The sequence below is a fragment of the Manacus candei genome, unplaced genomic scaffold (genome assembly GCF_025592945.1).
Source record: "Manacus candei isolate 608988 ecotype Guabito, Panama unplaced genomic scaffold, ASM2559294v1 h1tg000052l, whole genome shotgun sequence".
Classification (NCBI taxonomy): Eukaryota; Metazoa; Chordata; class Aves; order Passeriformes; family Pipridae; genus Manacus; species Manacus candei.
The window spans coordinates 2154214-2166407 of NW_026138100.1; the positions used below are offsets into that span (position 1 = coordinate 2154214).

Below are 12194 nucleotides of genomic sequence, written 5' to 3' on the forward strand. Positions count from 1 at the left end.
AAATTGTTTGTTTTTCCTTAAGGCTTACTGTGTTGTGGGTTTGTACAAACAGAAACATTTATCTATCACTATAAATACATGCACTGCTCCAAGAACCATAGTGTGATAAAAGACTTCATCTTCTGGAGCCACCTGGTTCTTGAAGGCCTCCACTGGGTTCTAGTCTCCAGCAGCAGAACCACCATTGGGGTCTCAGTCAGTGTCAGCCTAAGTTAAGAAGAGTCTTTTCTTCCATGGATATGTTAGGTCTTCAACATCTAGTCCTAACTACTCAATGCTAGTCCTAACTACTTATGCTGAGACTAAGATAAATATAAAAACGGAAACACTGCTTTGCACTTTCTTTACACTGTCTTCCTGAAAATAAAGTGAATTACTACATAGGGTCTTAGAGAGTTATTTAACATTGCCTGCTGTAAACGGTTACCCAGAGCAAGTTTAAACACCCTGGGTACTATGAAACAATGAAGAGATTCAATGAAGAGGTCTTTAAAACACCTTTCTTTAGCCTGACTAGCTCAATATTATTTGGGAAACACTGGCTTGCCTGCACAAGACAGACTGGCACATCACAAGATTTTAGGTTACAGGGAAGGTATTATGTAGCTGTAGAAATTAAGCTAAGCTTAACATAAAGCAGGCCTCAAGATGAGGTCAAAGGCTAATTCAAATGGTGTAGACCTAGTATCTTCCACAGCCACCACTCTTTTATTTATATGATTTTTATCTTCTCTAATGAAAAGGGTGATGGTCTGCACTGAGGATGATACCTAGCTATAACTGGCTGACACTCAGATCTTGATCATCCAGCCCTGATTAACGAACATTGATTTTGTGCCCCAGTGGAAGTGATTTTATTCTGATGCATGCCATTTAAATTCATTTTACATAGCTGCTTAGTGTGGCTTGGCGAGGCAGAGGCAAACCAGCCTTCTTTGTCTAAATGAGACTGCTGAGCTGGTAAAGGACAGATCCTGTGGATTAACAGCTGAAGATAAATTTTTCTCCCCTATTGATACTTGGTTACTGAATCAACAAGTTGACCTTGAAGGGGATCACAACCAACTTGTACAGAAATACTGCTGTGTAACCATGACTCTGACACAACCATTTAATTTTCTTCTTAATTCTACATAGAGGAGTGTGTTTTACAGTAATAAAAACCCAACCATTTTTGAACCCCACAGCTGAAACTTATAAACTCAACACATTAGCATATAAGAGTGGATATCTTCCCAGTTAGGCAAAGTAGTATGGTGGGAGTGCTCTCCTTTTTCACTAATTTTTTTTGTTTTTTGAACAGGAGAATCAGTAGACTTGTGTTCTAATGTTTTGCTTTTCTTTCTATTTTTTCTATGCACATAAATGAACGATGTTATTAAGGAAAAGACCTAACAAGAGCAGCTACAGAAAACTGGTAATTAAAACTTGTTAATTACCATGAAGGCAGTAGTTATTTGGGTATTACAGATTTCCTACAGAGGAACAACTGAAATAACATGATGGCAGGGAAGTCCATAAAGCTCAAATCTCAGGTGAAGATGGACTTGGTTGTGAGGGAGCAACAGGCTGGGAGCCAGAGTAGATACCTTCTCCCAGCTCTGTAATTTGTGGTATGGTTCGAGAAATCGCAGTGTGAAGGACTGGTGAGAAAAGAGTAGCTGCATTTCAGGCAAATGTTTTGCAAGGAATACTTAGTGATCTTAAAAATTGTTCTAGTGACTAACTGAAACTTTTCAAACACATGCATGCTCAACTACAATGTAATAAAACTTCTTTGAAAATCCCATTAAGAAACCCTGTAATCACTCCTGCACTACAACACCTACTAGAAAGGGATCATACTTTGGGTGTTGCAGTTCACTGCCTAGGCAGCAGTGACAATACCAGCAAGTCCAGAACACGTGGTTGCACAGCACCTCTGTGAGACAAAAACACCAATGAGGAAAGAAAGATGATGCCCTGGGTCAGGGGGAGGACAGATCTCATTCCTTCTCAGTGATGAGGTTCTTCATTTCCCTTTTAGGAGCAAGGGAATGGAGTCATGTCAAAAGCCATGCAGATGTGTGAGTGAGTGACATGCAGATTTTCACTGAACTGTCACAGTGGCATTAGTAAAAAGAAAACAAAAAACTAAAAACCCCTCTACAATGCAAGTATTTCTGTATCTTTCAGTGAACTTTATACTCCTTCAGCACCCAGATGGCATGTTTATAAACAAAAATAACGCCAAGGTCCCACAGCAAGTCCAGTTTACACTGCTACCTACCTGTACTGAGGCTGGTGCACCAAGGGAGCCTGAGTGCTGCCATAGTTGGGGTGCTGTGAAGAAAACAGGGGCTGTCCACCAGCCCTTGACTGGTTGGGAAAAGCAGGTGACCTAATATTTGGTGGTCTAAAGCAGAACTGAAGAACAGCCTCTTTGGATTTGCTCTGTATCACAAATCCAAATCATTGTTGAGTACATTCCTTTCATACGCAGGCCTGGAGGACTTGCAGGAGTCGCCAAAAGCCATTACGCTTTCTCCTCTACAGTTGACTTGAGATCAAAGAGTGTGTTTGCAACCTACTGACATCAGAGCAGTGTGACAAGTTTCTCTCAATTTGCAGTTTATAAATAGCCCTTTTGCCAGTATTCGCAATAGAGCTTCAGTGATTCCTCAGCCCTTTCCACAGGTGCTGGATCACTGGAATTGCCAACGTGTGATGGGAAGGCTCTGAAACAGCGCAGTTTTGTCCAGGCAAAGCTAAAAACAAAAAGCAGTTTTACAAACTGACTTGGCAGGAAGGTGTGAGATAGGAATGGTAATCATTTAACCTAGTTTTTGATCAAACACCACACACTATGCCCAGTGTGTAAGTTGAATCACAACCAAATTCTTTCCACTGAACACAGTCTTTTCTTGCTGTCAAGACCAACAAACGTGAGCTTTACCTTTCGTTCTGCGATTATACAGAAATCCTGCTCCTACAGCTGCAGTGATGGCCTATTTATTCCTTCGTGCCTGACCTATCAGCTTATAGCCTAAACCAGACAGACAGAAGCAGACTTCCATAAATCCTACTAGGCAGGTCTGTTAAGCAACAGAAGCAAGAGACTGCTGGTTCACAGATATCTGCTGGAGCATGGTCTATTTTAAGGGAGTCTGTTTTTATTTTACTGAACAAGAACATGAAGTACACTAAATTTACTGTTATTGTTTTAAAAGTTTGCTGCTGCTTATCACTAGTAGCCACCTGCCTTCCACACTCGCAAAACAAGAAAGCAACAAATACAGGGACACGTTAGCTTCCTATTTCTTATTTTACATTGCATCTTGAATAATAAATACCTGTATGAGTATATGCCCATCTGTGTACACATATGCATAAGTGCAAGATGTGTAATACACACACATATAAACATTCACCAGAAGAGTCCAACTAGTTTTGTGTAATTCTCAGATATGATGGAACTTCTTGCAAGAGAAAAAGCTAATAAGTATGCCAGGAGTTATTTGAGTCCAGAGAAATGTGGAAATTACTTAATCTGAAAAATTTCACAGAAAATCTAATTTAATTGCAAGTATTCAGGCATCTTAAAAACAAGCATGGACAGACATACATCCATGTACAAACAGCAACACTGCTCAGAGGGAAGACAAGAAGAGAGATGATGCCTCCAGTCTCTACAATCCTGTTTGCAGGTTCTCTCTTATGGATGCACAGGTGGCAGGTACCAACTCCAGATAACTACAGCTTGCTTTTCTCCTTCTGCCTTTCCCCTCCAGCTGTTCTCCTCAGCCTGCCCTCCTCTCCCCCTCTGCATGCCTGCCTACAAACAAGAATGTCCTGCAGAGGAGAACTGCAACAGCACTGCTGCCCAATATGTGGGTAGTAAATGCATGAGCTGATGGGCAGATTCATAAGCTTCCTTACTCTATAGCAGAGGCAAGCTGTCAAGGACATGTCAAGGCCCCCTCTTTACTGGAGATAAAAAAAATATAACCAGCTAATCAATTTGAAGTTGCAGAGGGCTTGTTTTTGACTCCTAATGTCACTGCAATCCCGCTGGTTTTCCTAAAGCCTGCAGTGCCAAGAACTAAGCTGGAAGTGGCCATCATCTCCATTGTCACAGCTGCTTTTCGGGAGAATAATTCAAACACACAACAACATGCTTTCCCCTTATGTTTAAGGACAAGTATTCTTCCCACACATTATCTCCTCCCAGAGATAAGGACACAGCTAGAATATGTATAAATGCATATTCACAGGCCTATACAGTGCGATTATTTCAGAAACGACAAACATTCCTACTTATTTAAACTCCTTTCACCTGAAGGCATACCTGCTCTGAGCGGAGTTTGCAGCAGCCTGCATCACTGCAGCAGCTGCCTCCTGTGCCTTACGGTTCACAGTTGGCATAGGTGGGCCCATCCCAGGGCCTCCCTGCTGAGGCATGCCAGGAGAATTGGGGGTCATACTGCTCATGTTTCCAGGAAATGGTCTGCTCTGCATCCCAGCTGATGGCATCCGTCCCAGGGGCATGGTACCACAAGGCTGGCTTGGCCCCTGTCCATGCATCTGACTGTTGGCATTTATACCCATGCCAGGTCCTGGGCCACTGTAACTTGTGTTGGGCACACCACTGTACGTCGGTGGTCTGGAGTAGTTTCCTGAACAAAATGATAAAAGCACAGAGAAAAACATTAAAACTTCTGAGCAAATATTTCTGTTTAGGAAGTAAACAGCTGCAGAACTTATGCATGTGAACTAAAGTGAACCATGCTGGCCTCAAAGTCGAGACAATTTTTTTACATTGAGGACAGACAAGCAGTGGAACAAGCTGCCCAAGGAGGTTACTCAGACTCCCTGCTTGGAGGTTTTCAAAACTCAGTTGGATAAAGCCAAGACTAACCTGCTCTGATTCTTTATCTGACACTAATTTGAATAGGTCAGCCAATAATAAGACCTGAGCACTCTTCCAACCTGAATGATCTTATGAATCTGATTTTCAGGTACCCTCAAACATTTTCTGTCTCATATGTGTTATGAGGCAACAACAAATACAGAAAAGCACAGCCTCCAGAGGGTTAACAGCACAGCACACAGCACACAACCCCCTTCTGCAGTAAAGAGGGACGTGGCATGTAAGGAGCCTATTACATAAGCTCAAGGAAGAATCTTATTTTTGTAATTTCATGTTCTCATTCCTTTGTCTTTTGCCAATTTCAGCAACAGGTTTCTTGCTCCTAACTGTTCTGCCCATTTGTGTCAGAGATGATTTGGCATGGACTGGTGAGGATGGCTGCTGGGCTCCAAGAAAGATTCTCGCTCCCTCCTGCCCTATCCTGCCTTCCTGGTAAGTTCAGTTTGGCTATGCCAGCAGAAGGGGTGGTAGCTTACAGTGCACCTTCTCTGGGAAAACTAGTATTAACATGAGTAATCAGCAATAGTACAAAGATGCTAATATAAGCAGGTGCCTTATGAAGGATGGCATGAAAACCTGGCTGACCTCAATCTATGTTGTCACTAGAGTAAGTGCTCCACTTGCAGCACCTTAACTCGTTTGAGTGCTGATTTTCCTGTCATGTTGAAATCTCAAGAAAAGGCGAGTTTACAGTATGCAGTGTTACAGAAACAAACCCAAGCAGCATGAGAAAGAGAAAAAAAAAAGAAAGCTAAAGATATGATAGAAAACTATTTTAGGAAATGGATCACAGTCATCAGTTTTGACTTGTCTTCATTTCCATCTCATCCAGAATAGTGGAAACACGACCCATTCCCTCCCTGTGGGATGCCACAGAGCAGAGTTTCCTGAATACTCTCAGATATTCCCACGCTCATTTGAAGGCAGAAGCTGTTGGACTCTTCCTCTGAACGTGGATATCAGCCATGTCTCTCCTCAGGCCTCAGCTACCAGGCAGAGGAGTTGGTGGCATGCAACTCCTGTTTATATTTAAAATAAATATATTCATCCATCATTTGAATGCACACATAATTAACTAATATGCTCCTGCTGCTGTGCTTTGGCTAATCTTCCTCTTCCCCACCCTGTAACTGACTCACTCTGCTACAAGATCTCCTCGGTGAGAAGGCATGAGACCTATGCTTCCCAAGGAAGTGGAACAACCATTCTCTTCTGTTTTAAAAACCAAGTTTCCACCTGGGGGTCCTCCTAGAAGGATTCTCAATATGTGGTTCAACAAAGATGAAAGGCTCTAGATTCAGCTTTATGCTGTTTTCAGACTGCCCTGTCACTTCTTCTCTTCTAGGCTTGACCGCTGGCAGCTCACTATTCTCTGCTCAGCGAGCCATTGCCCCCAGACAGAGTTTTGCTTGCTGAGACCTGCTTAAGTCATGCTTTTGATCCTACATATGTGACTGCACACAGAAGGGTTGACTAGTTTTACACTGCTCTGCTATGTGTTACAGGCGTAGCATACAACTTGGATGTTGCTCTGGTTTTCCAGCTGCTTTGCGCAAGAAAAATGTAATGCAGCAAGATGGTGTTATTTGTGCACTCAAAGATTAGGCACAGCCAGTTAATGCATCTTATGTACATGTAACAGCACCCAAAGTGAGGCAAATTCCTTCCCTAGACTAGCAGACCTGATAACCATAATCACTGGGAGCTACTGTCAGTCCAATTTACATAAAGCCAATTTGTTTTGTCATTTAGGGTCTACGAAGTACAGTTCGACAGCATGCTTGGAGGAGCAGACACCAATGCTGAACACTCTTGCTGTTTTGATGCTATTTTGAATTGGGATAGAAAATCTCTTCTTTCATGCTTTGGCTTTTCCAGTATAAGCACAACAGAGAAAAAACAGTGGAATCTTCTCCATAAAAATACGTGGCTCAGTTAAAATAGCTCCTAATCATTCATCTCCAGGGATACACATCCAAGAGTACAGGGAAATCATCTTTTCAGTAAGGAAAACAAGTTTCTATGTTTTTTCCGTGTTTTTTTCCCCCTAAGTATTTCCTCAATACCTCAAGTACTAGCTATTCTCATACCTTTCAGATCAAAAAAAAAAAAAAAAAGGAAAAAGAAAAAAAAAAGCGCAAAATAAAAGCCAAACAAAATACAAGAGGAATTGCCAGGAATGAGGAGCGCAATCTTATTTCCATGTTTCTCTAATAGATTAGTAATTTGTTGGCAGTGGCTTTGACAGAAAACAGATGGATGCAGCATTAAACACAATGAATGCAGCAGATGCTAGGCCAGCCCACATCAGCTGGACGTGTCAGGCAGCCAAGTCCAAGAGCCCACACTTTTCAAGTGGGTACAAGCCTGGCAACAGTGGCTGTACAATACCACTGAACAACTCCTCCCCTCCATATCTAAGGGATTTTTGATTCCAACTCCCTCTTGGCAAAGTAGAATTGTACCCAGAGAGACAACATCTCAAATGCATGAGAAAAACCAAAGCAATAACTGGAATCGGGAGGGGAAAAAAAAGTGTAATGAAGATAAAGTAAAAAAAACGCTGACTAACAACCTGCCAAAGACAGATGTTCATACTTACCGCTGAAACTCTGGTCCACTTTGTTCAGGTTTGCTGAACAAAGTGCTCTGATATCTTGCCATTTCTAGGCAAACTGAAAAGAGGGAAATTTGAGAACTGACTGCAAGCTTTGCTTTCTGCTTTAGAGACATAGGTCAGATTCACAGTACTAAAAACAGTATCTTAAAATAATTTTAGAATTTTTTACATGTGCATTTAACCATCGAGTTTTTCTTGTACAGAAAATTTAAACATGTTGTTCTGAATTCCCCTGAACTGTTTTACCTGGGGGACTTCAGAAGATATAGTTGATATGTAAGTCTTAACTCCACAGGCTGTTGCATATGTGGGTCTGGATTCAGTGGTCCAGACTCCGAAGATACTTAGGGAATCTCATCCTTAAGATGCTAACATTTTAATTAAAATCTAGGATTAAAATCAGTGGGAGCTAGATAGCAAAATGCTATTGTGAAGTGAGTCCAGCATTGAAAGTTGCAAAGCACAAATACTCAATTCATACTACTTTACCATTAAAAAAGGGGGTATAACTTACTGTGAAGTTCTGGGGTTGTGGTTCAAACATACTCAGTAGTGATATCTCTCTTTGTTATACTCAAACAGAACAGTTTTACTACTGAATTGAGTAGGAAAAGTTAGGGAGACAGGATGCATTTCTGAGATGTTCTACTGATTCACAGGAAGTTTTTCTCTGCCCCAGCCTTAAAAGATCCAACTGACTACAGCATCTAACTGCTCTCCAGAGTGCATTTAAGGGACATTTTGCTGTGGCAGCAGTCTGATGCTCAGGTTATAGACCAGAGCTTCATTAACCCCTGAGCTAGATGCTGTCCAAATACAAATCAAAGACTGTTTCTTTCAGTAAAAACTTACCTTCTTGCTCTGCTTTTGTTTTTTACTCTTGAGGACAGGAAAATGCTGGGATTTAATAAAAAATTAAAACTAATGTTCTGTACAGCATGCCCCTGTTTTGTATTCCAGACATAAAAAATGTAGAGCCAAAGCCATTTATTATTTTTGTAGGAAATTGTTTCACAAAATTGGACTAGGTCCCCAGTACAGAACTGCTTCCTGGGAAAATATATTCTGTTCTTATTATAGATCTAAGTGTCATGTAAACACATGAAAATCAAATAAATCAACCATAGGCATGAAATGGATCATTCTGCTCTCATGAACTGGGGGCCAATTCTTCCAATCCAAACCTATTGGTGCAGTCTTACTACGGTGAGCAATTCCACTGCACTAGAGGACACTAGCCTTGAGCAACGGTTTTCAAGACAGCACATAGTGAAATCCAGCATTCAGAGCTGGATCAAAAGCTTAGTGTCCAGATATAAAAATACAAGTAGCCCTCTCAAACTCAGCCTGTGCTTAACAATGTTCTGGCGGAAGGCCTATGTGAACAAAACGTGGAAAACAAATCAGATCCTTGAGAATGACTTTAATAATTTAAAACTTGGGTGCAACCCAGGTAATTTTGACATATTTGTTATTTTGGCAGTAAAAGGCAAATGAGGTAACATTACTATATATTCATCATTGCTGGCATATGATTGTGCTTTGTAGGAGGGTATATTAAGAGTTGCAATTACAGATTACTTTCATTAAAAATAAAAAAATGCTATTAAAAACTTAAATTCAGGTAAATACGTGACTTGTAAATATCATCATCTTCATCCCTGGATTTTATTAATGGTCAGATTAGCCTGGTGAAAATGTAGTATTCTTTTAGTCTAATTGTTACCTACAGAGTTGAAAGTCTGCAAGGCTCTTAATTTTATGATGACCATGCACAGGATCACTAGTATTTTCTAAGAGCTGGCAGAAGAACACACTTTTCATCCATCACACTATTCACCAAACCCTTCTGAAACGGACTGTTAATGACAATGATGCTCATTTTCTTCCTGTCCCTCAAGTTCACTTTTTAATAGCAGTTTCTTCCTGACCATGACCCATAAAATCATTACACAGGCACTTTCATCTACAGAGGGAGGAAAAGAACTGCTGAACTCAAGCAAAAAAGAAAGTAGTATTTGGCGTGTTACTTAAATGCATTGATTTAGTACAAAAACCCTTCCATTCAATCAGTGTGGATGGCTAATGTTTTACTGCACTTGACACCCACTATTCCCATGGTTTGGAATCTCAGCAGCAGCAGTACAGCTGGAAGTCAGGACAGCACATCATAAATCCACTGGAGTTTTTACCAGTTAAGCTAGTTGCTCACTGTGCGGATAAAAATAAGCACTTGGACAACATTTTACGGCCACAAAATGGTTTCCAAATAAAAGGAAAGCACCAGTCAACTGGAGTTAGGTAATTAATCTTCACACATAGCTATAAGGCATTACTAGCCTCATTTTACAGTTACGGAAAGCGAAGCAGAGAAATGAATCTACTTGCCTAAGCTGAAAGATGATGTAAAAGGCAGAGCCAAAATCAGAAACTGGGAAATGTTGGCTTGTAGCCCTCTGCTCAGAACACTAAACCAAATGCTATCCAGAGACGGAAGAGAAAGGAACATTACACAGGGCAGCAAGGCTCCCTGCAAACAAACATCAGAACTAGTTCTCAGAAACTCTGGAGACTAAAATAACCCTCCTTGCTAGCATGGGCAAGTCATCAAGCCCTTACAGAAACTCCCACTGCTAGCACCAGTCCTTTTTGAGGCTTTTAAGTAAGAAAGCAATAGTAGGAAGCGCTGAAATCGAAAAGCTTCTTTATGTACCTTTGAAGAAAATACAGCCCATTATATATTCCATGGCTTGACTTCAACTTCATTAAACCCCTAAACAGATGCATACTTTATAAAGGTTATCCATTAAAGGCAAAACAATAGACAAGTTCAAGGTTGTCCAGGGGCAGAAACTGTGTATTCTATTTTTGTTTTACTCCCTCACCAATTCTGTCAAACAAGCAAAATAAAAGGAACGGCCTCTCTCAGTCTGAAGGGTTAGTTAAGATTCACAAACCATATGCATTAGAGCTCAATACTCTATTTCCACAGTAGCCACTGTATTATTATGCTTGTTAGAAGACTTTACCCTCACAGTTACCATGCAATTTCAGGTTGGCCTTGGGATTTCATCCAAGAAAAGAAGTCCTATTTTGGGAACAGTGTTGTGACCCTTATTCCTTGCTTGCTCAAACGCAGCCTCATCACATAGATGACATGCTTGGGCTCCTAAACAATAGAACTGGCAATGCCACAGATTCATGATTCCCTTGCCTAATTTAAGGTCACTAATTTTATGCAGAGGAAGGTGCTAATAATAGGAACAACTTCTTCCACAAGGTGCAGCAGCTCCACCTTCATATGACAGCTTTATTTGTTTAGGATTTTTTTTTTAGAGAGTGTGTTGTGTGTGTGGTTTTTGTTGTTTTTAAGAAATCACCCACCTAAGTACATGATACATCTATAGGCTGAAAAAAAAAATAAAAATTATCATATCTATTACCAGTGAGCATTTTACCTTGTGGTCCATACTGGCTCATCTGAGGCCCATAAGTACCACTTGAATTACTCTGCTGAAAGCTACCCATTCCAGGATGCACTTGGCCTCCAGGTGAGGGGTGTGGTGACATGGAAGGTCCAGTTTGCTGAGGTCCATACTGTGACATTTGGGGGTTCCTCTGTATGCCTGCCATAAAACCTAAAGGGAGAAAACGGCCAAAGCAAAAATTAATATTCAGGTAACTATCCTTTATTTTTAAGAAATCTTTGGCATTAAAATAAACCAACTCTCTTTAGTTATTTTCAGACTCAAAATACTCAGAAAACTGCTGTTGTTCATACAAACAGAAACAAACACATCTCCAAGTCAGCAAAGCTCTCTCAACCACAAAAACCTGCACACATGGTTCCAAAACCCGTACTTGTAAAAGAAAGACAGGGTAGTCCTGCTTAGTTACAAATGGTTGTTAATTTTAAAATTAAAACAATTTTTAGGAAAAAAAATAAGGCAATTATCTCCATTACTTAATTAGTAGTAGGGAATTTGCCTGATGACTTATGGTGGGAGTATCACATTTTCCAAAATTACATGTTGCTACCAAAATGCCTAACTTCAGCATATAGAAACTCACTGTAAATACTTCTATTGCCCACAAAGTCTCCAGAGCTAAAATTTACCACTATGTGAAAACTAGTCATACCAGTCAGAAATAACAGTCGGTTTGTTATGTATTTGTGCTCTAGGTCCTTCTTCTAGTCTGTCCCCAGCACACCTCTACTGTATTCTCTTCTCTTTCCCTTTTGTAAATGTATTAATGAATCCCAATTTAATTCGAGGCTCAAAAGCTGCAGCAAGAGATCTTGTGAAATGCTCTAAAATTTAGAAGCTTCATATAAAGAAACAGAACTAAGCCTATTAAATGGGAGATGAAGTGGCTTTTGTGGTGGGGGTTTTTAAGTTTTCATGAACTGAGAAAAATCGTGCAATCCTGCCCATGAAATGTCTATGGAGGGATGCTGGCTTTCTAATGTTTTGCACCTTGAAAGGTTTTAGTGCTGCTTTCAATGTTGAAGAGGATGTGCTGACAAGATGGCAAGGGTTTTTTTTTCTTATTTCTGGAGGAAATCCGCTTTCGTTTCTGTTCTGCTTACCTATTTAATTTCATCTTAACCCTTCTCTGCAAGGCAAACCACGCGCGTACCGCAGGACAGCGCCCACTCTGCTG

At 40.6% G+C, this 12194-nt stretch overlaps 1 protein-coding gene across 8 annotated transcripts in view; it reads right to left on the reverse strand.

Annotated features, from left to right (window-relative positions):
- Positions 1 to 12194, reverse strand: part of ARID1B (AT-rich interaction domain 1B) — a 323386-nt gene that overhangs the window by 55050 nt on the left and 256142 nt on the right. For all 8 annotated transcript variants that reach the window (XM_051801539.1, XM_051801536.1, XM_051801535.1 and 5 more), the window contains 2 exons: positions 10988 to 11167; positions 4328 to 4655 (listed from right to left, as the gene is read on the reverse strand). In XM_051801539.1, coding sequence (XP_051657499.1) covers positions 4328 to 4655; positions 10988 to 11167 — 508 coding nt within the window. The remainder of the gene's footprint in view (positions 1 to 4327; positions 4656 to 10987; positions 11168 to 12194) is intronic.